At 34.6% G+C, this 27748-nt stretch overlaps 1 protein-coding gene across 2 annotated transcripts; it reads left to right on the top strand.

Annotated features, from left to right (window-relative positions):
• Positions 1 to 1419: 1419 nt before the first annotated feature.
• On the top strand, positions 1420 to 24456 carry LOC131044490 (vacuolar protein sorting-associated protein 35B). Of its 2 annotated transcripts, XM_057977820.2 has the most exons (22): positions 1420 to 1720; positions 2706 to 2802; positions 2907 to 3030; positions 9024 to 9209; positions 15647 to 15734; positions 15959 to 16015; positions 16133 to 16222; positions 16330 to 16452; positions 16673 to 16747; positions 16834 to 16893; positions 17950 to 18066; positions 18249 to 18488; positions 18604 to 18672; positions 18990 to 19079; positions 20545 to 20634; positions 21064 to 21147; positions 21802 to 21870; positions 21989 to 22069; positions 22437 to 22544; positions 23258 to 23361; positions 23462 to 23575; positions 23781 to 24456. In XM_057977820.2, exons 1-22 carry the CDS (start codon positions 1616 to 1618, stop codon positions 23989 to 23991), a joined length of 2382 nt encoding a protein of 793 aa, XP_057833803.1. In that variant the 5' UTR covers positions 1420 to 1615; the 3' UTR covers positions 23992 to 24456. The 2 variants fall into 2 exon arrangements, with proteins under 2 accessions (XP_057833803.1, XP_057833804.1); XM_057977821.2 differs by lacking the exons at positions 1420 to 1720; positions 2706 to 2802; positions 2907 to 3030 and having other exon boundaries at positions 9193 to 9209; positions 15879 to 16015.
• Positions 24457 to 27748: the final 3292 nt, after the last annotated feature.

Genomic DNA, 27748 nt, shown 5'->3' on the forward strand with positions numbered 1-27748 from the left:
ATTAGTACCAATAAAACACGATTTTTGGGGCATTTGTGCATAAGTATTAGATCAATTGTTCAAATTTTGTGGTGGTCAAATGAACAGTTAATGGGGCAAGAGCAAAAATGTATGGTACATCAACTCAAAATGACCACTTTTTGACCCTTGCGTGCATAAAGAGTGCTAAAGTGTTTGTCGTAACTACCTAGAAACCAAAACAATAGCTATGAGCACTTAAGTTGCATACAAAGATAACCCAAAAAGAATGTTAAAATCAGATATACCATTTAAGAGATTAAAGTACACAAAATTAACTACAATGACTATGGTTACTCTTCTCCTATTTTTCAATAAATTTAAAATAAAAATAAATATTACCCTTTCTTTAAAAAATAAAAAGGAAAGGAAGTGGCTATGCAACCACATAAAACGTAAGTTATATATATCAAACACAAAGTTACATTGTTGGCCAAAAAAAGCAACGGAAGAGAAACTAGACAAAAGGAAGAGCACATGGATGAAGCAAAACATTAAATGGATGAATAAGTGGGATATTAGCCTAAGAGATTGCCCAAATAACAATAGAGATATGAAAAAGTATGTTTAAGAAAAATTCAAAGAAAGCATGTGGACATGACAACTCGAGAGAAAAAAAGAATACTATATCAAGTATTTCAATCCCAAACATGACCATACACAAAAGAACTACATAGGTATGGAAATAAAATGGAAAGCAAAAATGCTAATTGCTCAAATAAGAACCAACTCAGATAAACTTAGATGCAAAATTGGAAGATGGATGATACTTAAAGAAGAGTAGGTAGATAGAAGATGTAGATATTGCACTCAAGGAGTGGCAGATATAGAATGACATTACATCATGGAATGTGCGGCTTACAAGGATATTTGGATCAACTATATTGAGAAGCTGAATGTAAACACCTTGAATAATCTCTTTGAAGAAGAAATGATAACAAGAGTTTCAGATTTCTTAAGATACACATAGAAGATCCAAGATGTAGAAGGAATATGAGGTTTAGTAGGCATAGTGTTTTGAACTATACATGCTTCGCTGGCTACCCATGAGTCCCATAAGCTATTCGACCTTGTGAATATTATTAAAAACATACATTCATTCATTCATAAAAGACATATATTACAATATTTCTTTTTCCTTTTATATAACTTAAATTTTATATGATTGCATATGCACTTCCAAAAGAAAAAGAGTGCTTGCTTCATTGTGCAAACATTGACTCAAAAGTACAACAAAGCAAAGCCATTAGGGGTTATTAATAAGCTGTTAAGGGGTACCAAATAAGCAAGCCATAGAAAGACTCGACCTACCAGTCAAATGTACAACCTGGCAAAAAAAAGCCCCTAAAATAACACAACCTCGGTATAAAAGGCCGTCCCCTCGAATATGATATAAAATGACTCAGAAAGAGTTAAACCAATCGACGACTCGCATAATTCCTACCCAACTTAAAAACAAATCAAGCAAGCGGATGAGACAAATGCATTGATTCACATGTTCCCTGCTCTCAAACGTTAAATTCTTAATCAGAAGAAGAGGAAGAAGCGCCGATCAGGATTAGGGCTTGACAGAATTGGAATTGATTGGCGACAAAACATGATGCAGAGCGAAACTGTGAGCAGCGCCGAGGAGCAGGAAAAATGGCTGGCCGAGGGCATCGCAGGCCTCCAACAGAACGCCTTTTACATGCATCGTGCCCTGGTATCATAATTTTTTTTACTAGAACCAAAATTGAATATACATGTTTTTAACGTTTTCGCTCCAATAAACCCTAGGGGTCTTACCCGGTCTTTAATCGGCCAGCCGATAGATCGAGGCGTGAGCAATAGCAAACCGATTGTTTGATGAAATGGCTCGATTGTTATTGACAAAGTGCGAGCTTCAACTTCTAAAGTCAGTAAGAAGTAATGTCAACCTCAGATCTCCATTCCGCATATGATTTCATGGATGGCAGAAAATTTGTTATGAAAAATTCCCCCTCCACCCTCCACCCTCCACCCCCCTTCCCCCGCTCCCCACCTGTTTCAATGCTTCATTTTCTTTTACTCCAATTGAATTGGATTGTATGCTATGGCTAGGTAATATACTCTGTCAAATTCATCCGGTGTTCCTTTTTTTATTCTGATAAAGGCAATCTAAGCTGTTTAAATCATCTGGCATTTAATTTTTATTTTCTTAATTGAAGTCGATCGAAGCCGTCAAAAACACCCGGTTTTCTATTTATTTTTCCAAATATAAGCCATCAAATTTTACGTGGTACTCCTTTTTTTTTTCCCGAGTAAAAGCAATCTAAGCCTTCAAAATCACCCCGTGTTCCAATTTATTTTCAATTTGAAGTAGCGTGGGCGCTCTCTATTCAGATGTGAAAGAATCCATGAGCTCGGATCTTAGTCTCAATTTTCCCTGGAACTCAGGGCCAGATCCAGGTCAAGGTCCAGTAGCATCAGTATAGCAAGAACACTGCTACCAGTAAAGTGAGAACATCACTGACTGGAAAGATGAAGATTCTTTAGCCTGATCTGTCTTTCTACACCATCGAAACCACCTGGTGTTTGCACATTTTAGTTGAATTCAATTAACTAAGTCGTTCCATTTCTGCCGAGACCTGTTGAACAAATTGGTTCTCTTGATTATTTGTAATATTCAGATCTGTTTACTTATTACTGACTCCTTTTTGTTTCTTAAGGATTCAAATAATCTCCGTGATGCCCTAAAATATTCGGCTCAGATGCTTACGGAGCTCAGAACTTCTAGGCTCTCCCCGCACAAGTATTATGAACTATGTATCCTTTTGACTGTCTTTGGTTGCTGTAATTACATAATCACAGCTAGAACTATAATTTGTATTGAGTTGCGACCAAGGCATTCCTATACTTACAATTTAAAGATATGAGAGCCTTTGATGAGCTGAGAAAACTGGAGATTTTCTTCATAGAGGAGACAAGACGGGGATGCACTGTTATTGACCTCTACGAACTCGTACAACATTCTGGAAATATTTTGCCTAGATTGTAAGTTTTCTTGCACTGTTATTTTTGTTTCGTATTCTTTATTGTTATCAATGTAAATTGTCAAATGATTTAGTATGCCTATAATATTATAATGAAGGATTTAAATTACCGATCCTGTTCTAAAAATAAACTCATATGCTTGTATTATTTGAAGGATTGCTGCACTGTTGTATGATTTATGTAAGACAGTTGCTGACAAGTAATGATTATATATAATTAGTCTGTGAAAAACTTATAAATTCTGTTGCCCAAAGTGTTTGGTATGGCAAGATCCTGTTAGGCTTGGCCAACTTGAAAACAACAAAGAGAAACGTGCAAGTGATTGATGGCAAACAAAACTGTTTTTTTTATTTCATTATGAATGTCTTTGCAACTTAATTTATGTGAATGGAAAAATGACCTAAATTTCTTTTTATTTATTCTTGGTGCCGAGTCCGATTTGACTCTAAGACTACTTCGGTTATCAGTCTATAGTGGGTTTCAAGTCTGGCTACTAAGGGGTCCCATGGAAGTGGGGAATCATTGCTGGAAACATTACTATTCTTGTCCCTTAGGTACTCTATTGGACATATCTAATTTAGTTTTTTGATAAACAGAATCATTTCCATCCAATGCATCTACTGCTTAGAAAGGAGCTTTTCAGGCAGGGTAGCAGTGGTGTGCTCAAAATTTTAAAGCATCTGCTTGAAATATCTTAGAAAAAATGTATTGCTGGATTTTGCTGTAGATTCTCAAAACAGTGAGGTTGAGCAGGAGACTTCATATAATGAGACCATTTTCGACTAAAATGGTCCAACATTGCCTCAGCAGTGTCAGTGGGGTTGATAGCACTTGAAATATTAATTAGACAAACTATTTCTTACTTTCTACTATCATGAAGTCAACTCTTTCTTTCCTTCAATTTTTGTAATAAACATAGCATCTGTCTGGAGATTGCCTATCAAGTTTTAAGCCTTGGTTATTGTTTCAACAAGTGCCTCACATTACCAATATAGTACAGACTGTAAATGGGCCATTTCAGATTCAGCTAAATTAGTAGGATTTATACGACAAATCATGATCCTAATGTGTGTTCCTTTTTATTAATTTTGTGTAATTTCTGTCCTTATTTTTCCTGTTAGGAATAGACTTAGAGCTAGACTTGGCATATGCAGCATTAAATATATCACAGAATGTAATGAATTAATTGCATGGACCAATAAGGACTTAAAAGGAGTGCCAAAAAAACTATGGTCATGACATTGATCTCATATCAGGTACGGTACCAGATAGAGGGCCATAACAAATAAATCCTTGGTAGGCAGCCCATGTGCATGTTAGAAGCAGGAATAATATTTGAAGGAGCAACAAGATTGCACATCACATTTGGTGATAAGCCCAAAGAAAAATACTGATAGAATATGGGCATGTTGAGATTTCCATAGTCTTAATGTTGGAACAAAGGAGTATTTGTGTTAGGGTAAAGAACATTGTACGATATGGGTAAAGATTTGGTATTGAGGAGATTTGTTTTAGAGAAAGATGTAGAATCAGTTCTCAAAGAAGCTCAGAAGTTGAAGTGGGAGGGCATGTTTGCTGAATCAACAAGAAGAAAATACTCCTAATAGGTTTGTATTGAGGAGATTTGTTATAGAGGAAAATTTAGAATCAGTTCTGAATGAAGCTCATAAGTTTAAGTGGGAGAACATGCATGCTAAAGAAACAATAAGAAAATACTCTTAATCGTTTGTGGCCAACGCTACACCACGACTGATGGTGAGAGGGTCAAAACATGTGATACTTGCCAAGGAATTGGCAGACAAATCAAGGTTTATTTGTTTGTCAGTAAACTCAACTCTGCTGTAGGAGGTATTTTTCTATATTGCAGATCATTTACAAAAAATCAAAGCAAGTTTTTAGAACATGCAATGCAAAAGAATAAATAAGCGTATCAACAAGATCACATTAGATGTACCTCGGGAAAATCCTTTTGGGGAAGACCTATCCTCCAAAAGCATTCATACAACTCAATGTATTATTGCAAGAATAAGATGACAGTACACTTGTAGAGTCTCCATGCAAGGCCTTTGAAGCATCAAGCAACACAATTGCACTCATGCATTTGAAGAAGTAAATGAGAACCATGTACCCACACGTCCCAATCCATATTTCTAGTAATCACACGTGTAGCTTGTAAGAGATGCTTGATCCAACCAACCCAACAACTACTCATTTGTTTGAATTTTTAAGACAAGTTTGCACTGTTGGAATCGTTTGCCGTTGCACCAAAAGCTCAAACTATCCATGCTCGATACAATCGCCAAATTTAATTGAATCCATGGGAGGCGGTTAAGCCATGTCACGAGTCCCCAAGGAGGTGCTGACCACCAAGTCAACAATCTCCCCCTCAGCACCAAGTGAGCCTTCAACGTCCATTGAAGGGAGACTCGAACCCGTGACCCAAGGCCTTGATACCAATTGTTGGAATCATTTGCCATTGCACCAAAAGCTCGAACTATCAATGCCCGATACAAACGCCAGATTTAATCGGGCCCACGGGATGCAGTTAAGCCATGTCACGAGTCCCCAAGGATTTGCTGATCACCAAGTCAACATGCACAAAAATTACCAAGTGGTTTTAACTATTACATAAACTTTGAGCCTCAAAAAACCGTGAGCTCACTAAACCATGACTCCCAAAATTACATATTAGGTACTAAGTGTGTCCCACATCAAACATTTATCCCAATGTGACACACATTAAATATTTAACTAATGCCCCATACAACATACAATTGTGTGTCGAAGAATGCCTATTCCATGTGGTATCCCATTTTACGCTATTTACTTTATTATTATGCAAGGTGTATAACACACCTTTCCCAACACTAAAGTACTTAAAGGGTGATTGTAGATGTATTAGGTGATGTTATTGGCACCTTTCACCATGAACTTTACTCAGTAAAGTTTATTTATTTCTAATAGAAGACAAGCCAGTGGGCAGTGTTGGGGTTCCGAGAATGTGTCGGGTGTTGCTCCTCAAGTACTCTCTGTGCCACTACATATGTTGCTGCATCATCTTTGACCACATTTCTAAGACAACCTCCTCCAACATTCAACATAGATGATTCTCTATATTATTTACTTTGTTAGGGGTGTTGATGTACCTTTAGTACACCATCCACCCATTTAAGGCTACTAGAAAGCTAATGGGTGTGCGATTCCTTCTATTTGTTCACCCATCTAATGATATTGTGCATCTATTCATGGATCAATATTGGTTTTTATCTTTTAGAATTGTCTCTGTATTTGCCACTGATTTTTAGAGCAATGACCCACTTATGTTATGTGTACTTGGCACTTGGAACCCTTTCCCTGCAATTATAATGCCATGACCAAATTCTCCCAATATGGGTTTTTTTGCCATGTTAAATGGAAGGTTCTCATACCAAAAATTGGCTCTAGCCTTGCACGCTTTGCCATGCTAATCCTTGTTCCAATTGGCATGTTATATGCAATGAAAAATCTGTGTGATTGCATTCAATTGGTGCTCAATGAAATGTAGTGGTGTGAACTCATGAACTATGAGAGGGGTCCACAATCTTTGTATTTGTTTCTACCACTAATTCCTGCACCATGTTGGGATTCATTACTGCTGAATGTTGTGTATCCACATCTTGTCTATTTTTTTTAGTTTTGTAAAAGCAAGGAATGCATCCATCACCTATGCAACCTCTGAAGCAAGGTTCAAAAATATTTTGACATCGTGGTTTGTATTTTGTGCATGGAGGTACTTGGGGGGATTGATGCCTCCACTCAATTTCAATCCACAATAATTGCAAATGAGTAATCCTATGGTCGGCCTTGCTACGCCATGGTTCCAAGTGGTATCCTTGTTTCCAATGTGCTGATTTTCACCTTTTGGCGCCATTGGATTCAAATCACAAATTTTGCATTGACAAATTAAAGAAAACAAATTTAATTGTTAGAAACCTCAGCATTTTGAAAAAATTATAAAAATGCATACTTGGGGTTTGAAAAAATAAAACAAAATAATGAATTTTAGAAATGAAGAACCTTAGTTGATGTAGATTAATTTGAATACATGTGAAACATGAATACACATCAAAATTATGTTCCTAATGTTTGGAAAAAATAAAAAATGTAAAACAAATTAGATAAAGCTTGTAAAAAGTCCTAGGAAAAAAGCTTACTTCAAAGATCTTAAAAACCTTGGTCAGACAATTGTCTAAAATTGCCACATGAAGAGCTCAAATGATTGTCATGTGCGTGAGAGGTGAGGATGCGAACTTTGAGCACTCAAAAAGAGAGCCTGCATTTAGCACATTTTTGGTCCATTCTGCATGCAGGCCTGTGTCACAGATACAGGGCTGAGTTGCAAGCTTGACTTGCCAAGTACTGGAAGTGAGTTCAAGCCAGCAACTTTTCTCAATTAAGTGGGTGAGTAACTCAGTGGTTGCAGCTTACGAGTGCTTGCTACTTGCAATGAGTTTGAGCCTGCAACTTGCCTGTGAGTGAGTGGACAAGTAACTCGGTGGTGCTTGCAGCTCACAAGTACTAGTGAGTTTGAAATCTATGGCTATGACACCTGAACTTCTCAGGTTCATTTACAATTCATCTTATTGTAAAACTTCCAAGAGAGTTCATGGGAAGGGATTCAATTCCTCACAGTTGTTTTCAAAAAAAATGATTGCAAAAGGCCTGTTTTTGGCAGCTTGAGTGTTTAAGAGAACAGCAGAGGGTTGAGTGAGTGTGTGAGAGTATTAGAGAATTGTATGGAGTGCGACATTGCTATTGTATGCAAGAAGTCATTCTTGTAAGCCTTGATTTGGGCAAGGAACCATTGTAACAGCTTCTGAGATATTAGCTTGAGGAGAAACATCATCTCACTCTTCTGGAATTTTTCCTCAATTTTTGTTTCTTCAGTTCATGGTGCTGTTGTCTCATTCTTATTTCTGTTTTCCTTGCTTGTATTTACACATTTTAGTAACTTGGGGCTTGTTCTATATGTCTTATAATTTAAAAATAGGGATTGGTTTTCATTTATTTTAACATAAGGAACACAAAATTATGCTATCCGATTTAATTTTGAAAGAAAATGTTTCATGGTAGTGGATCAAGGAGTGTAATATCCGCCCTGATTATGGATTGCTAGATCTCTATTATCTAGTTTCTCAATTATGTTAAATTGTCTCAAGAAATATTGCATAAAAGAAGAGGAATTATCAGAGGTGTGGCCTTTGATGACTGCCTTAGACCTGTACTCACATTCACTTGTTTTTGTATTGAAATATCAGCGTTCTATTGCTATTCATAGCTGTTTATTTCATACACAGCAAAGTTGTGCATACTGTTTATATTAATATTTGTGCTTTCCATATAAGCTGTAAAGCTTGGTTTCAGAAAGAAGATGAACATTAATGACACAAGAACTGTACCATGCATCCTTCGCAATGTAAGGGTCACCCCAAATTGTCAACCCTATCATGTGTGTTAATTCATAATTGGAGTCAACAGTTCTTCTGATATAATTTATTAAAAATAAGAGAGTATTTGTCTTGAGATGTAGATTATATGAAAACTATCAACTACCATAACTGTCATAGTACTTTGAGTGTGATTTCCTACACATCTTGCAAAGAAGGAATTTCTTGAACCTGAAATTTGTTCTTAACCAATCTTCAGAGCAGCTGCTTTAACTCAATTTTAAGAAGTTAAGAAATTTTTTTCTTGGAGCGTTGCTTTGTAAGACTTTATATACATGTTGTAAAGTTTTTCTTATAGTTCTGGTGTTTTGTTATCTTATGCCGTTAGGACAAATTCACATTTTTCCGAAGTGTTTTAAGTTTGGTGTATGATGGGAAAGTATTCAAATTAAATGAATTGTACAGAAGGAAGAATCTTATTGATATAAAGACTTAGCTATGGTGAAAATATTATTCGAATTATGAAGCAACTTAACTTTATCTCTTTGTCTCTTTTCTTATAATCAGGTATCTCCTTTGCACAGTGGGATCTGTGTACATCAAGTCAAAGGAGGCACCAGCTAAAGATGTTCTGAAAGATCTTGTTGAAATGAGTCGAGGAATTCAGCATCCCATTCGTGGTCTTTTTTTACGGAGTTACTTGTCCCAGGTCAGCAGGGACAAACTACCAGATGTTGGATCTGATTATGAAGGGTGAGTTCACCTTTTACACAAAATATCTTATGTTTGGGAATATAAAAATAAATATGAACTACTTTTTTGGTCAAGCTTGACTTGTGGCAGAGAGACTACTTGAATGTTTGTATGGTTGGGATAAAATGTGTTTTATGTCGCTACAGCGCCTGATTTCAGCTATAATTTGAACAAAGCAATCGAAATTCCTTTATATTATAGAGTAAAAGTTCATGCAACATGTGTAAGACTTTTTTGATATTATGTAATCTTTATATTTTCCAGGAATACTGGAAGCATTGGCAGAGAAAAAATAAGATTCTTATTACCTCAAGAAAAAGTAACAAAAAATAGAACTTATGTAGTGGAGTTATGTGGATAGTTATTGAATTATTGAAGCTTGCTAATCATTGACTTGTCTAATATGTGACAATGCAATTAATCTTGTATGCTTTAGCAAACCTCCTCCTGAATTTTGTTCATTCATTTCAGTATTGATTGGATCTATGGTTAGTATATGATCTAAAAGTATTTTATAGCTGGAATCTTGTTGATAGATTTTTTTTAGAAGGATATAGTTAAAACATTTAAAACATTCTTTTAAGATACAATAGGAAGATGCCATAAGCATTGCAATTAACAGGACTAAGGATCACATTGCTTCTAGTGCATCTTGTTGTATCTATATTTTTTTTGTTTTTGTAATGTGTCAATTTGTAAATCACAATTTAGTTGTTTCTTGTTCACGTGCCAAATTTTAATCATAAAACTTGTTATTGGTCGCTTGTAAGCTGATTCTGGGTACTTGATGCCAATAGCTGTCAATGTTGTGATGATTGATTTTAGCTAACACCTATGCATGGTTTTCAAGCATGCTAGATGAAGCAAATGTGTCAGCTGAGATATGAGGAAAGGCATTGAAGTGGCAAAACAGGAGTTTTCATCAGGGTTTTCAAGATGCATCTTAACAAAGGAAAATAATTATTAACAAATTAAAAAATAATTATTAACATTTAATATTAAACAATAAATTATAGATGTTAAATATTTAAATTTAATTTAAAGTGAAAGTGAAATTATTATAATTATGAAAGTAACCTATAACAATATTTAAATATTTACAAACTTTAATAATGAAAGTAACCTATAATTAAAATTTAATTATGAAAGTAACTTATAATTAAATATTTAACTTTTATTTAATGTGAAAATAAAATATTAATAACACAATAAAAAAATATTCATATTTAAAATAATAGTACTATAAATTAAAATTAAATATTATATTTAATTTTGATTTGTATTATTAATAATTATTATTTTAACTATTTTGTAATTAATATTTTATTATCACATCAAATAAAATTTAAATATTTAATATTTATTATTTGTATAAAACTATAAATTAATATATAAATCATTAATTAATAAATTTATATCAAGGCTCCATTTATTTTGTCTAAAATACAAAATATAAATAAAAATACAAAGAATACATAAACAAAACTACAGAAAATAAATATAAACAAAATAAACAAAATAAATCGATGAAGATTAAAATACAAACAAGACATCAACAATACTATAGAAACAAATTAATTTTTTTTTATTTCAGTGTGCCATGTGTGTGTGCCGTCGTGCCCTTGCTGGTCTACCTCTGTGCCAGTCTACCTCTGTGCCGTCTACCTCTGTGCTGGTCTACCTCTGTGCCGTCACTGGTTTTCTCTGCCATTTCCTCTGTGCGTTGTGCCATTTTCTCTGCCGAAGACAAGTGCGTCGTGCCATTTTTTCTGCCGGAGACAAGCGAGATGCATTTTAGCTTTTCGTTTTAGGGTTTAAACTTTAAACAACCCAATTTCATTCCGCAAAGTCAATGAATAACCCCTTGTGCGTGACACGGATTCATCAAAAAAACTCCATGGAATCACCATGTCGACCTCATATTCGTCGGGATTCGTGGGTCAAAATGGGGATACGTTTCAGGAGCAAAAAAGAGGAACCCTGTCCGATTCCACAGGGATTCCAAGTCGAATCCGAATCAGACACGTATCGTACCCGGATTTGGGGGAAAACTTGGAGGTACCGGTAACTTAGTGAAAGAGATTAGAATAACACGCTACTAACATGTGCATTGGTACAAAGCTGCACAACTTACAATGTAAACAAATATGAATCTGAAACTATTAGAATAGTGGTCTTGGCAGCATGCCTTCCAAAATGGAATACAAACATATATTAAATCTGGGTGAACTGTATAGATCAACACAATATGAGTTTGAAGCTGTTACAATACTGGTTCTGGCAATCTAATACAAAATCTAGAATTCAAATGTTTAGAAACTAATTCTAGAGGCAAGCTTTCTAGATTGATTACAAATCCAAACTTAGATCTGGCATAGAATGATTCAAATATAACCTCATGAATAAGTCAGGAAGAAGGCAAATACCAGATAATAATTGTTGTCTCTCAAAATATCTTATGCAAAACATACGTTAATGTTCTTGAAACTTCTGATTTCAAAGTACTCAATATCAAACATGAGTTTGGTTGTATGACTACAGTTGATAATGAATTAGAGAATATACAAAGATCACAATATGCAGCGATCCCAAAACCAATAGCACAACTAGCCAAAAACAAATAATATATTCATTCCCTTTGATTTTGTATGGTATATGAACTGAGAGGAGTACGGTATAGTAAGATGTATGTTATCAAAGAAATGGTGCGACGGCTTCAACAAGTTCAAAATCTTGACAAGAAAGTGTTGCGATTCCTTTGTGATATGGAGCAGTTCCAGCTTGCAGATTTTTGTATAAGGCCTAATATTATATTTTCTGAATAGTATTATTATTTCATTTTGTTGAAAGAAATAGAAAGCAAGTATCATCTTTATTTCAATTTCAGTAAAAGTATTGAATAATCTCAACTCACTTCTTGACCTGGTTTTTTTCTTGTAAAAATCATGATGTCAACAAAGAATCATGCAAAATGCTTTTCTTTTTGGATTAGACTATGTGAGAATTTATTTGTATCAACGTTTTGGATCACACTCCGTGATCCATCATCAGGATAGAAGAGAGCTAAGTATGTCTCTCTTAGCTCTCTTCTATCTTGATGATGGATTGCGGAGTGTGATCTGAAACATTATACTTAGCTCTCTTCTATCTTGACGAAGGATCATGGAGTGTAATCCGAAATGTTGATACAATTTTTTTTTCACACAGTCTAATCAGAAAGAACAGCATTTTGAAATTTATGGATTGTGGAAATCTGATATTATTAAAGAATCATGCAGTTGTAATTTTTAGAGATCGAAGCATTCAAATCACCAAAAAGTAAAGCTTCCCTAAAACTTATAACATCTTGATTTGACTATTCGATTTATGATTTTTTGGAATTAGGCATTTTTACATTGGGAACTCTAACCCTAACACTATTTTTTTGTGATTTTTTGCTGACTACAATTTTTTCTGAAAATCCTAACCTCAAACCTAAATTTAAACCCCATTTTCTTAATTAATTTATTAAACCATGATTTTTTGAATTTTTTTTATCTTTTTGGTTTGCTAACTTATTCCCAAGAATTGATTTTTACTGTCATACTTTTGTGTATTGCTATTTTCTACAAGAAGAATCAAGGTTAGACCTTTCCATACACAAGTGGATGTAATGCAACTCCATTTCTCTCTTTGGGATTGATTTGAGATTTTGGAGCTCCCTTTACAAGGAGATGAACAAATCAAGCTTGTTCATCAGAGTCCATAGTCAATCATTTTCATTTTCATGTCTTTTCCATAGGTCCCATTGAGTTATTGATATATGGTAGACCTTTGAGCTACTTGATGTTAATTGAGTACTTTGAAATTAACTGTATATTCTTATCAACTGTGTATTCTTATATCTTTATATTGAGTACATGGTATAAATAGAGGTTTCGTCCAACACTGTTGTGGGCTATTGAAATGGAATGGATGCATATGGATAGTTCACTGCTGTGATCACAAATTGGTTCTCGCCCTCTTAATAGTAGGGGAATGTCTTTAATAGGTGCTTCAGTGGGGGTTTACTTTGTTTTGGTGAACTCTTCCTCTGAATCTGTATCTGGGCAAACAAAACAAAATAGTGGTGAACGGAAACTCTTGCTTCTCTGATTGTTTGTGTTTTTGAAAAATACTCAATCTGATCAGTGGACCAAAAGGTTAGTTTTCTTTCATCTTGGGTGTCTATCCAGTGAGAGGGGCAAGGTTTTTCATTATCCTCCTCTTGTTAGCAGAGTGAAGGCCCTCTCCCTTGACAATCAGCCTAAGTTACCGGTTCGGGTTCGGATTCGCGGATTCGGCAAAAAAAATAAATTCTTGGGTACGGGTACGGGTTCGTCCGTACATATATATATATATTTTAATTATATATATATACCCATATATTATATATATGTTCAATATATACAATCCATACAAAAATAAAATATACAATGTGACTTTCCATACATAAATGATAAATCCATAATTGCCAATGCCAATAAATATTCATATATCGCAAATGTAATCAGTAAACTAATAACTAAAGTCTAATATCATATTCATAATTTGCAAAAAAGATAATATTCAAGTTTCAAGTCTTTTTTAAAAAGTCATAAAGGGGCGAATTAGAGTTTTATTATTAAAAAACTATTTTAAAAAGGCCTTTTATATTGTTTTTTTGACCCATGGGCCTCGTTTTTGGGAAACCACGGGCCTGGCCACTTGGGAAGGACCCGGGAGGAACCCAAGGAGAACCCGGGGAGAACCAGGACCGGGCAAGAACCAGAACCCGAACCCAGGCCAAAAGGGGAAGAACCAGTATCTTAGCAATCAACTATAGATAAAGGGCTCTGCCTCTACTTAATTCTTTTTTCATGGTTTTTGGTGCCTAGGGGTGTGAGGGTTTTTTCACCAATCTTCTCATATAATTTATAATTTTATATGCATCCAAACTTTTTTCGCCTATGGGCAGCACCATTCTATTTGTGTTCATTTTCTTTTGGAGTATTTGGTTTCAGTAATTTGAGTTGAGCAATATCAAAACTTTGTTCTAGTTATGTATGATTGTCAGATATGGTATTAAATCAAATTTCTTCACCATTAGAGTTATGTTTGAGAAGGGACTGACTAAACAAGTTAATTCAACGTGTCTTGAAATTTTACTAATTTTTCATGGATGCTAGGGGGCTGGCCTTTTGGCCTTTATACAATTTCTAGATTTTTTAAAAATTGAAAAATCTTTGAAAGTTGTTGGAAACTGTAATAATTGACATTCAAATTTGGATTCAGCAGAAAATTGTTGCACTGACAAAAACTGTCTCTCCAATGTCTCTGAAATGAGCTGATCATGATTTCAGTCCTCCTTTTCCACAATTTATAGTGAGAGCCTGTTTTTGCCACTGTCCAGCTCTAAATTCCTGAAAAGAAAAAAAAAATCCTGAGAAGTAGGAGAATATTAATGATACTGAGATTCAATATAATCAGGTTAGCTGTTCTGAAGAGCTAAGTATATTTTAATAAACTTCTTTAGAATTGTAAGTAGCTTTGCCTAATTTGAATTATCAATTTGTCATGTTTCTTTAATTTTTCAAAAAAGATCTGTATTTTTCAATATTTATATCATATATAATAATAGCAAAAATGGGTATAAGGAAACACAACACATTTTTTAAAATGCTCTTTTTTATCCTAATTCCACGTTCCAAGTTTTTTAAAGATGTGCCAACACTTTAACAATTGAAAACTATAAATTTATAGGTCAAAAACTAATTCTAAGACGAGGATTTTATTTATAAAGTACATATTTCGTCAAATATTTAATAGAAAATGCTCTGTATTTTTCTTCATTTTCCTGCTCTATTTATATTATTGAGCCTTTTGGTCTGGAATCCAAATGAAAATTGTTAGGGGAAACTTAGAATTGTGTGAACATTTTGGGTTTGACGTTTGGCTTATATACTCTTATTTTCATCCATGGAAAGACAATGTACAGGAATTAAGTGCAAATAAATATCTATTACTTTATGTGAAAAAGACAATCAAATCTTCATGACATACACACTGATAAATACATAAAAGTCACGCATTTGCTTGGATGTTAAATGCCTGCTATGAATTCTCTAAGCTTGAATTCACCACTACCGTGCAATCCGTTAGTTGATGACTGGAAAAGTCTATGTGTGCTCTGAGTCTTCAGTTTCTATTTCCTTGAAGGTCCATTTGTTCTTGAAATTTAATTTGCCTATTATGATGTCATATGCTTTCAAGTATTTTCTTCATGTTTGTTGAATTGTGGCATAGTATACGATCCATTTTGATTTTGGAATTAATATTTTCCAGTTGCTGATTAGGGGGCTCTGTTTGATATTTTTGATCATCTTGTTTATTTTGCATTCAGATAAAATAATTTATTGAACGAAATAATATTTTTGTAGGGAAGGGGGAACTGTAATGGATGCGGTAGAGTTTGTGCTTCAGAATTTCACAGAAATGAATAAACTTTGGGTCAGGATGCAGCATCAGGTGCGTTGATATAACATATTGGTCAAGTCGTCGTTATTTAGTCAGGTCCAGGTCTTGTTTAGGTCTTGCTTGCATGTGTCATAGGGAAGTGACAAGTCGTGCCGGCATTAGGTTGTATTCTTAACTTTAGTTGTGCTCATGCAGGCATTATTATGATTATGAGTCATTCATAAAGTTAGGTGATGCTGAGTGCGGGGCTTCCAATTGGAATGTCTGGTCTGCAGGGACCTATTCGGGAGAAGGAGAAACGGGAGAAGGAAAGGAAAGAGCTTCGTGATCTTGTAAGATTAATAGTGCCTGCTTGAGTATAAGCTCATCTTCAATTAAATTGTATTTTTTCTACACCAGTGTTTAGAATCAAACATAGATGATTGCTTCTATAAACTCTATGCTGTCAGGTGGGAAAGAATTTGCACGTGCTTAGCCAGATTGAAGGCGTGGACCTGGATTTGTACAAAGACACTGTGCTTCCTAGAGTTTTGGAGCAGGTAACTTCTATGCACATTTCAAACGAGTATTTTACAGAGGCACAATTTTTTGTCATATTTTCTAACTTAATTTTAGATCAATGTTAATCTTTTCTTTGTCTTGTCAGGTTGTTAACTGCAAAGATGAGATTGCACAATATTATCTCATGGATTGTATAATTCAAGTATTTCCAGATGATTATCATTTACAAACTTTGGAAACACTTCTCAGTGCTTGCCCTCAACTTCAGGTATGTTAAACTTAGCCAGAAATGCTCATGTTTGAAGACTGCTCTTAGTTAGACAACAGACGTTCTCAAACCATACTTTCCCATGTTTTTGGTTTGTTTGGTATGCATATTGCTCTGTACTTCTCTACATGATCATAGAAAATGTCATGTCAACATGGCGTGATTACACTTGACCATGATATATGATTCTCTTGTTTTGTATTGGTGAATATTTTTGCAGCCAACTGTTGATATAAAGACGGTGATGTCTCAATTGATGGAACGCCTATCAAATTATGCTTCTTTAAGCCCAGAGGTGAGTCTGATGCTGCATCTGACTTGCTTAAAATGATTTGTGATGTCAATGTTTGGTTAATATTTCTATGATTTGGGTGGATGCAGGTTATGCCAGAATTTTTGCAAGTAGAAGCTTTTACCAAGTTGAGTATTGCAATTGTTAGGGTAAGTTTTTATAATCAATAACTTGGTGTATGTGCTGTGAACTTTGTATTCTTATAGAAGTTCTATAGCTTGGATGTATTGTGTGTGTGAGAGAGAGAGAGAGAGAGAGAGAGAGAGAGAGAGTTTAAAATATTATGATCAATAGTCCCCAGAGATATTAAATTTGTAACTTCATGTTATGCACAAAAACTTTGAGTGCATTGCAATGATTGCTAGCTTAATTCAAAATTATTGTTAACAACTGACAACATAATACATCATGTTGAATTTATTTTTTGTAATACTTATTATCATATCTGTCAACTTGTGAATCATGATTCAGTTACCTGTATCGTGGATACAGGGTTCCTTATTCTGTGTCTGTTTTCTGATGGAACCATTTAGCTTATAATGTATGTTGTTGGGTATAGCCCCCCTTCCTCCACTCAGTTTGCTTACCTGGCCCAAGTGGGTCCGAGGACAGATTCCCAGGGGGTACTTGTTTAGTAACTGCCTTGTAGCAGAGCTGAAATGAAAGAGATGCAAAAAGTAAATGAGAATCTTGCAAAAAGTACAAGTGATATCTAGTAGTTTTTCATGACCGCTCATTTAAACTTGCGTGAAAAAGAAAAAGAAATAATATGTGAGAAACAAATCAGGTTGCATGCAGATATTCCCAGCAATCCTAATATTTATATTAAGTGTTTTGGAGCACAAAAGTGGAATCAATCATTTATGCAGTGACCATTCACTCAAACTTGCAGCTTAATTAATGCATCAATATAAGATGCTTCGATTATGATTTTATATGTTTATGAAATTGTAAACCTTAAACTCAATGGTGGTTTTTACTTTTAGATTAAAGCATCGACTATTTTATATTTATAATTGATTTTTCTTTTTTGCTGTTCATTAATGCATACAACCAAAAATATGACATTGCTTGTGTTTTGAATTAAAAACAATCATTTTTCAATGTCTTCATGTAGTCCCGGGGTCAATATTTATTGTCTAATTTGAGGATTTATTCACTGCACATGATTGCTGGAATTCATAACGTGACTGGTCATTTGTCAGATTATAGAAGCACAACCAGACATGCCAATTGTTGGAGCTATTAGTCTGCATGTATCATTGCTTACATTCACGCTTCGTGTTCATCCTGATCGGCTTGATTATGTGGATCAAGTGCTGGTATGTTTATAAACTTTGGATGATGGGAAAGTGATATTTACAGAATGTTTTAATAACTGACTGGCATTTTTTATTAATTTTATGCTGTATTTCTTTTATCCTTGCAAAAATAGACAAAAATAGTAAATACTGATCTCAATTAGTTCCTAAAGAGGTGATGTGGTTTTTATTTTGTCATTCAGGGAGCCTGCGTTAAGAAACTTGCAGGAAAAGGCAAGGTTGATGACAACAGAGCAACAAAGCAAATTGTTGCTCTTCTTACTGCCCCACTAGATAAATACAATGATGTAATGACAGCCCTAAAATTGACCAACTATCCTCGAGTAATGGAGCATCTTGACTACGAGAGAAACAAACAGATGGCAGCGGTTATTATTCAGAGTGTCATGAAGAATAATACATGCATATCAGAAGCAGATAAGGTCTGTTTTTGTGTAGAAACATATAGAAATCTGGACACCATTATCTTGAATGGTTACTTAACGTCAAAATGAGCAATGTAAAACTATACCCACAGTCAGTGTGATTTCTTATCAGGTAGAGGCATTGTTTGAGTTGATTAAAGGATTAATCAAGGAAACTGCTGGAGCACCTTCTGTGGATGAGGTGAAATATTTACAACTTTATTGGTTATTCTAGTCAACAGTTTTGCTTTTGAATTTTCTGTATTTTCCTAATTCATTTATTAAGATAGTATATATTTGGGAAGGGTGGTCGCTGTTTTCTTGGGTTGTAAACATTGAGATAACTTGCATGTGAAATACACGTGAATATCATGATCAGATGTAGCTAGAATTACATCTTATATAATTTTTGATATTTGCTTAAGGTTTTGACTATCTGTAATGCTGACCATGTCTTCTTATTTTTCTCACAATCTAAATACCCTTTCATGGGGTTGTCATCATTCTATGTCAAAATAGCTTGATGAAGAAGATTTCAAGGAAGAGCAGAGTTGGGTAGCAAAACTTATTCATATGCTTGTGAATGAAGATCATGAAGAGATGCTAAAGGTAAACATTTGTGATGATGTAAGCCATGTTAGATTAAAATGCCATAGTTTATCTATGACTTTGTTTGAGTAAAACTTGTATTCCTGTAACAACATTGTTCAAGTTTGTCTATGACTTTTTTGAGTAGAACTTGTATTCCTGTAACAACTTTGTTTTAGACTTTAGACTTTAGAGTAAAATGTTGTATCAAAATGGCATCTAGGTTTTCTAATCGTGCCCAACAAGATTTCAGAGTTGCATCTGGTTTGAAGTTGCAGGGTTTTGTATTTGCGCTGCTCTTTATTTTCAAAGTTGTTCTGTGCCCTCATCAGGTTAATGAAGATGCTCATAAATTTTCAATATTAGGTAGTCCTTTTGTTTAAAAATATCTCTCCATCAGTGTTCTCAGGATTGGTTGGATTTAACTGATTCTGACCTCCTTTGAAGTGCACACATTATGCCTCTGGTACTTATACCAGGGTTACTGGGGGAATCTTGCTTAATTTGCTTTAATCTTCAAAATTTCTAAGAGGACGTAGGGTTCCAATAAGAAGATTTGAATTTGACAATGAGCAGGTGAACGATTAAATCACAAATGAGACAATAAATATTAAATATATATTACGAAATATAGTTTTACAATTCCAAGTTTCTTAAAATAATATGTTTGCCACAACTGTTCTGCTGTGCCCAGTAAGGCGCATTTTAGAAGGTATTTAATTCCAATTGCCAATTGGCTGATTTCCAATCAATCTTGTTATAATCTAAGTTTGAATGGTCCTAAACTTGTGTTATATCATGTTTTAGTTTGGAGGTCAAATCTAATGTAAGTCTGTCCCTTTTGTTTCAATAAAAGATGTTAATCCTTTTGTGGCAACTTATCATTCTTACCATTTTATATTGTTCGATACCTTCCATGCTTTAGCACAGCTGCACCATTATCATGATTTAATGTCTTAAACCTGTGCTATACTACAATCTTATACTTTGTTGAACTAAAATCTAAAAGCAAATGGTTTTACAAGCGATTAAAGCTGAAGACTTGGACCAAATTCAGTGGTTTCCTTCTAACCATTATGTTGATCTCTTTTGCCATATGTTTATCATCTGGGATTTACAGGGCCCCAAATTTAGTTGTCTGGTGTTAATTCTTTTCCTTTATTTTCCACACTTCATGGCACACAAGATAGATTTAGTAGATTTTAATTCTTTTAGCTCTCAAGAGTTATGGAAATGGAATTGGAGCTGAGTAGTTGAGGATGATGAGAAGTTTGAGAGAAGTGCATCCCAGCATAGATAAAGACATGCATCCAATTCCTGTCTTTTTAATTTAACTCAGCAGCATTTTAGGATGATTGATGACTTGATTCAGAATCATTTTGTATTTACTATTATCATTTTTATAAGGAATTTCTTCTTTTAACTTTAGCTTGTTTCATAGTCATCACCAAGTTTCTGAAATTTGGCATTGTATTTACTAATACAGATTATTACAACTGTAAGGAAACATATTCTTCAAGGTGGCCCACGCCGCCTATCATTTACAATTCCGCCTCTGGTATTTTCAGCATTGAAGGTATGGCTTTTTTGTTGGTTTTCAGTTTGTAGTTCTATTTGGATTGTTTATTCTTGACCGATCTGTTTTATATAGTTACAGTATAGTGGAGATGATTTTTACAGTAACACTGGATTTTGAGGTAGCGACAGCAAGATTATTTATCACATAGGAGTTCTATTTTATCTTTTTGTTTGTTGCTTTCATTTTCATTTTTTATGAATTGGCTAGAGAAAATGTTTGCCCTTTATATCATTACATGCTGCCATGTCTTAGAGATGATGTAGAAATGTTGACAACTTGACCATATAAATTAATTCCATTTATCTTTTGAATTGACTAAAAGCATCTTTCTTTTCTCAAGAGAAAGCTTGCATTTATATTTTTTTAAGGTTTTAGCTTTAGGCTGTTTGGTTGTAAACTAAAAGCTAACACAAAATTTGGCTCTAGTTGGTTAGAGCGCTACCAGGTCAAGAGGGAGAAGGTGAAGAAGGACCAGTGACTCCCAAAAAGATTTTTCAGTTTTTACACCAGGTATATTTGGGTTGACCTTTATTTTTGAGTTCTGGACATTCCCTTTTTATTTTATGTTACAGCCAGAATTGAACAAACTACTGTAAATTCCTATGATAATGTTGGTTTCTGCTTATCTATACTATATTTATCTAGTTGAAGCTGTATATTGATGTTAAGCTGTATATTGATGTTCAAACATGATGCTCTCGTCGTATTTGTCTTCCATGATCTTTTTTTGAGCTACAATAACCTTTTGCAGAGAAGTGAACTCTTCCCTATTATGACATTTAAAAAACTTTAATCACAATGGCAGTGGATAAGTATGAAGCCATATAACAATGGGAGCTAAAAGTAAAACTAGAAGTCACATTGAGGATGTTGTAAAGGCATATTTCTTCTTGTTGGGTGATGCTTGGGCAAGTTCTTATATTTGTATATATTGATCACCCGGCTTGGTGGCCCTTGCCGATTTCACAGGGGATTCCACATTATAAGTGGTCCACCATGTAAAAGACGATCCACACTGTAAAAGATGAATAGATATGAAGATCTCTCTATTTGTACTATTGTATACTCCAAACAAGTTCATTTTCCACTTCTCAAGAAATTCAAGTTCTATGTTTTCTGAAACAGTTAGCAAAATTTTAATTGTTAATGTCATATTTTTGTCAGACAATCGAGGCTTTGTCAGTTGTGCCAGCATCAGAATTAGCATTGCGATTATACTTGCAATGTGCTGAGGTTTTTTTCTAAGAACTAAATCTTATTTTGTTTCATTTGTTTCTTAGACTGAGTGTCTGTGCATGCAGTTCACAGAACTTATCTTATAAGGGCATGGATTTTTGATGGTTTCATGTAGGCGGCCAATGATTGTGATCTTGAACCGGTTGCATATGAATTCTTCACGCAGGCATTTATATTGTATGAGGAGGAAATTGCGGTAATTACATTCTTAGTCTCTTGTTAACTAGAATGGTTTAGGCAATTTGTTTATTGGTTTTAGTTATGCATAACATGCAATACATGGCAACTGACAAAAATGATCAGAACACTTTGAAATAAAGAAATCAAACTGTAACAGTACTCTTGTTATTTTCAATTCTCATACATTCCAAAGTACTTTATAAGAAAACAATTAATAAGAACTGAAGCATGCTTTGTTTAAATTATGTTTCATAATGTTGAAGTACTTAGGAAGGGATTAAATATATATGAATATCTGATGACAAGTTTCCCAATTGTTTGTAGCGCATTTTTGAAATGCTTAGAAATAATATGCTATGCTTGATTTGCTGTTCTCCTGACAGGATTCAAAGGCACAAGTGACTGCAATCCATTTGATTATAGGGACTCTGCAGAGGATGAGTATATTTGGAACAGAGAATAGAGATACGCTAACCCATAAAGCTACTGGGGTAAGTTTCCTGCATTTTTTTGAATGTGATTGTTGTTAGATGATTTTTTCTTTACTCAATTTTAGTGAGTAGTGATAATTTCTTTCAAATTTTTGCCAAATTTTTTTACATTTGTAAATTCCCCAAGGGGTGTCTTGTCTGTCAAATTTTTATAGGATTGGCACCTATCCTTGCCCTTTGGATATTCTGTATCCATAATCGGATGCGGTAGTTTAGTTGTTTTGACATTCAACATTTTATACGTTTAATCATGTGGTGTCTCTTTTGGGGATTTGAATATGGGTCTTCAGTATGAAAGCCCCGATATGTTACCACTCGAGTTCATCCGATTTGACAAGTATTTGTTAACTGTTATGCACAGTTAGATTCTGGACTTGGAGTCTGGAGTCTGGACTTCAGAGAACGCTTTTATCTCTATCACAGGAATGTTTACGAGTGGTTTCTGTGTGAAGAGATGAAATAAACTGCAATAATATCTTCCATCTTACCTCCAAATAGCAGTGTATTACTATTGCTAATGTCTAACCTCCAAATAGCAGTGTGTTACTATTGCTTGTCCTATAAGAAAATTAAAGCGTCCAAATTGTAAGCTATAGTTCTAATGGCCTAAATTTTGATTTTAGGTGATACAAGTCTTCTTTTATGAATGAGGATAGTCTATTTTTTGAGTATGTCACTCATTTCAACTTTGACCAAATGATTTTATTATACAGTATTCAGCAAAGCTGCTTAAGAAACAGGATCAATGCAAGGCTGTTTATGCATGTTCCCATCTTTTCTGGGTTGAAGATGAAGGTGGAGTAAAGGATGGAGAAAGGTAAGCTTTGGACTGTATATACTTTGTTAAACATGACATTTGTGGCAGTTTGGTTGTAATCAAAGTGATGTGGTGGATCTGACAAATTTGAGATCTTCAGGGTTCTTCTGTGTCTTAAGAGGGCTTTAAGGATAGCTAATGCCGCTCAACAAATGTCCAGTGTGACAAGAGGAAATAGTGGGCCTGTGACCCTTTTTGTTGAGATTCTGAACAAGTAAGATTCTTTTTAATGGTACATAAATGCTAACTTGCTAAGACTGTTTTATAGCCCATATAGATGCTAAGAATCCAAAGTGTGTGCAAATTAGAGATGCAAAGTTTATTTTAGTTTTAGTATATACTGTGCACGTTTATATGAATTGTGATCTATGCATTGAGTCTAATAATTATCTTTAATTCAATTTTATTATGATGATTAGGTATCTTTATTTTTTTGAGAAAGGAAACCCACAGATAACAAGCAATATTATTCAAGGTCTTATAGAGCTGATAGTCACAGAAATGCAAAGTGAGAGCACAACTCAAGATGCATCTACGGATGCTTTTTTCAACAGCACCTTACGTTATATTCAGTTCCAAAAGCAGAAGGGAGGTTCCATGGGTGAGAAATACGAAGCAATTCAAGCATGAGATTTGAAATTGGTTTTTTTTGGTTACAACCCTTCCAGGACAATCAAAATGGATATTCACTAACACATCGAGGTTGGAAACCAGTTTTTGTTTTCACCATAAAACCGATTTAAGCCTAGTTGTACTGGCTTTGTTCCAATTTGTGTTTGACTTGTATAGGTAATGTGTTTGATCAGTTTTAAGAGCTGAAGCTCACAAAAGCAAATATTCTTTTCTGCACCATCGAGCATGAGACCAAGGCTTGTGCATTATCATGATTTTAGCATAACTGTTTTATATACCACTGGTAGTAGTATTTTGATTGTTTCAAGAGAGCATTCACTTTGAGGAATGCTACGCTGTCTATTTCTGGGTAATGCCATGTGTAATTATTGAGTGCAATTATATTGTGGGGGGTCTCTTTTTCCTTCTAAGCAAGTTTGCAATTTAATGGTCAACTTTTCTGACCAATCATATTTTTAGCAATTGTTGTTTGGATACAAATCACACGTTACATTTTGATTATTGAATGATTTTTAAAGAACGGTTACATGTTTTTTAAGCCTGTTGCACCTCTGTATTTTTGGAAAATTTACTGTAAAATGTTTTCATAAAGGTTGGGTGGGAGGAGGGGGGCGGGCGTATACATTGGAGTCATAGGTGATTAGATTGGGGATCCATTAAACACTAGGTAGACACATTCACAGATATAGGGGTCTCCACATGTATTCGTTAAACACTAGGTAATGTCAGTGTGTGTTGTCCTATTCTAGGTACATAACATACAATAAAATAAATAATGTAAATGATAGAAAAAAATAGTGCACTGACATTATTTTTTCAAGGGTTGATCTGATTCCAAAACTTCTAAATTAGAGTTGAAAGATAAATGCAAATCCCTCGTAGTAGTTGCAACTCCACTCTCCAAGACATGGATACCTGATTTTGATGCTTCATATCACATGGCTTTATCATAGGATAAGTTCTCATCTTGGAGCCTTGTAATGCCACAAGTTTGATGGACGAAGAATCTTTATTTTAAGCATGTAAGCAGACTCTTTAGTTGATGCATGTTGGAGCCGACATGTTGAAACGGGTGAGTGAACATTCCATGATATTCTACATATGCCCCCCCTACCTTTTTTAAAAAAAAATTATTTTATTTGTATTTGTATATATTGACTAATCTCCAATCATTATATCAAATCACTCACATTGTTTTAACTATGAAAGTTCAATTCTTTATATATAGAGGCTATATTATATAGGTAGTTGGGAGAGAACCATCAATCCTAATTTTATTCTTGATATCCTTCCATAATTCTTCTTACATTGATGACGTGAGTTGATTATGGCATGAGTTGTTTGGCACTTGATTGCCACAATTTGCAATGATCGAGCATATAGCTCATGCTTATTAGTCTCCTAGAGTCCACTTTTTCAATATAGTTTTCTATGGTTGTGTCCCTTTCAAAGAGCAGGAATAATGAAGAGTTGCACTCTTTCAAAGTTTGCTAATGGTGAAAGGGTGTGTCTTGGCAAAGGGCATAGATGATGAAGAGGTGTGACGTCTCCCTCACATTGAGAGATATAAAGGAAAGGAGTCAAAAGCCTCTAGTGATATCACCATCAATCACATCAGATTAGAATTGTTATCAAGTTACAGATAGTAACATCCTTTTCTTGCTGGTATGCATGGGGATGTGCTTAATTATATGAAGCTTGATTTCTTATGCAGAGTTTAATAGTAATATTAATATGGACTGCAATATGTACAACCATTATACTTAATTTCGTATACATTCTTAAGACATTAAGAATTGTTATATGGTAGCCTAATATTTAATCTTTCCTATTGTATCTAAGAAGGATTGAATGTGGGAATTTTATGGAGAGGTGGTGTTAATACCTCGCAAGATAGGTAAGCCTTGTGGTGGAATGGATCATGCTACATTATACAAGGGCAATAGATAAGACTTGCGGTGGAATGAGTATGGGTTACATCATTCGAAGGCACTATTTGTGAAGGATCGTTTCTAGCACCCTAACATGATTATTGCTCATCCTTCGTAGGGTTGAGGATTGGGTTAGAGGAAGGGATTGGGGCTTAAATATGATAGTTATCAAATGTTCATTAGTTGCAATAATTGAATCTAAGCATAATAGTTATGTTGAAATATATTGGTCTTCCTATTAAGAAGTATCATAAACCTTACTAGTTAAAAGTAACCCTAACACTAAATTGATATAATTACAATTCTAGGACAAAAATTGGAAGGGGACATTGCAAATGGTATCAAAGCTATATCCTACTAGCCCGTGAAAAGATAAGTTAATGCAACATGATCAAAGGGCACAAAGAGCCTTAGAAAGGGAAAGGAGAAAACTATTAGTAAACTCTAACCCTAATTAAAACAATAACATGGGTGAACCAATGGGAGAAGAGTTGAGATCATTCATGGAGTTGACAACTAAAGCATTAATGGATCAAAATGAAAGAACCCGAGTACTTATGTAGGCCCTACAAAACATAGGTAATTCAATTAATAATCTTAAGACCAATTCCTCAAATAGGAGGGATATAAATGGATCCTCTACACCTAGGGTACCCAAACCTCCTTTCCTACCTAGGGAGGATATACCAAGCAAGGAAGAAGAAATCGATCGTTCCACAAACAACACTAAAGGAATTGCTAGAGCTTATGTAAATTTTGACCTAGAGGTCAGGGAAAACATTTAGGGAATTTTGTGAAGCCAAGAGACATGAGACACCTAAAAGAGGCATCTGAATTAGAACTTAAGACACAAAGTGAATAAAGTAACTCTTCCAAACTTTGATGGATTAGATAAAATCACAACCCATGACTAGTTGCAAAAGTTAAATACCTATTTTACCCTTAGCCCAGTGATAGAAGATGATGGAGTCCAAGTTGCTATCTTACATTTGGAGGGATTAGGCTACGAATGATGATACCATGGGATCCACACCCAAGGGCACCAAAATATAACTTCCTATGATGAATTATTAGAAAAGCTTATTAAAAGGTTTGATAGAAAACACCCCCAATAAGATTTTAGAAAGCTCACTCATTTGAAACAACAAGAGACAATAGAAAATTACATATCTGAATTCCAAAGAATTGTAGTTAGAGTTTCAGGAGTTGATGAAGATAGGTTGACCTATCCATTTGTTGAAGGATTGAAAGATTCACTATGGGGATTGACAAGTGTCGTTAAAGCAATGACCTTGGATGATGCTATTGAAACAACTTTGAGACTAGAAACATCATCTACAAATACTGAAGGCGCAAGCGAGCATATAAAAAATTTCCACAAGTAAGATAGGCATTGCAAGATCCTCAAGTTCAAAGATGAACTTAAGAAAAAGAATTGATGCTACAAATGCCAAGAGCCTTGGGGATGAGAACACAATTGCCATAAAGGAGAACTTGGAAAGAAAAACTTATGCTACAAATGTAATAAGCAATGGGAACTCGGGCATGTATGTTGAGATGGAAACACCCAAAGACAATGAGAAGACCTAAAAAGAAAGAATGTGTGCTTCAAATGTAAAGAAAACAAGAAAACAAAGCATGATGATGGGGATCTCAAAGGCACCCAATCAACAGATGAAGAGAAAATAAACCAATGGAGCTTTATGAGGGAACATTGTAGCAATTACAACGTAAATACGTCATATTAATGAACCAACTCCCAAAATAGAATATTATAGTATCAAGATATGCCTTGTGTATCCATATGTATGCTTTGTGTATAC

Source organism: Cryptomeria japonica, chromosome 9 (assembly GCF_030272615.1).
Source record: "Cryptomeria japonica chromosome 9, Sugi_1.0, whole genome shotgun sequence".
In the NCBI taxonomy this organism is placed as follows: Eukaryota; Viridiplantae; Streptophyta; class Pinopsida; order Cupressales; family Cupressaceae; genus Cryptomeria; species Cryptomeria japonica.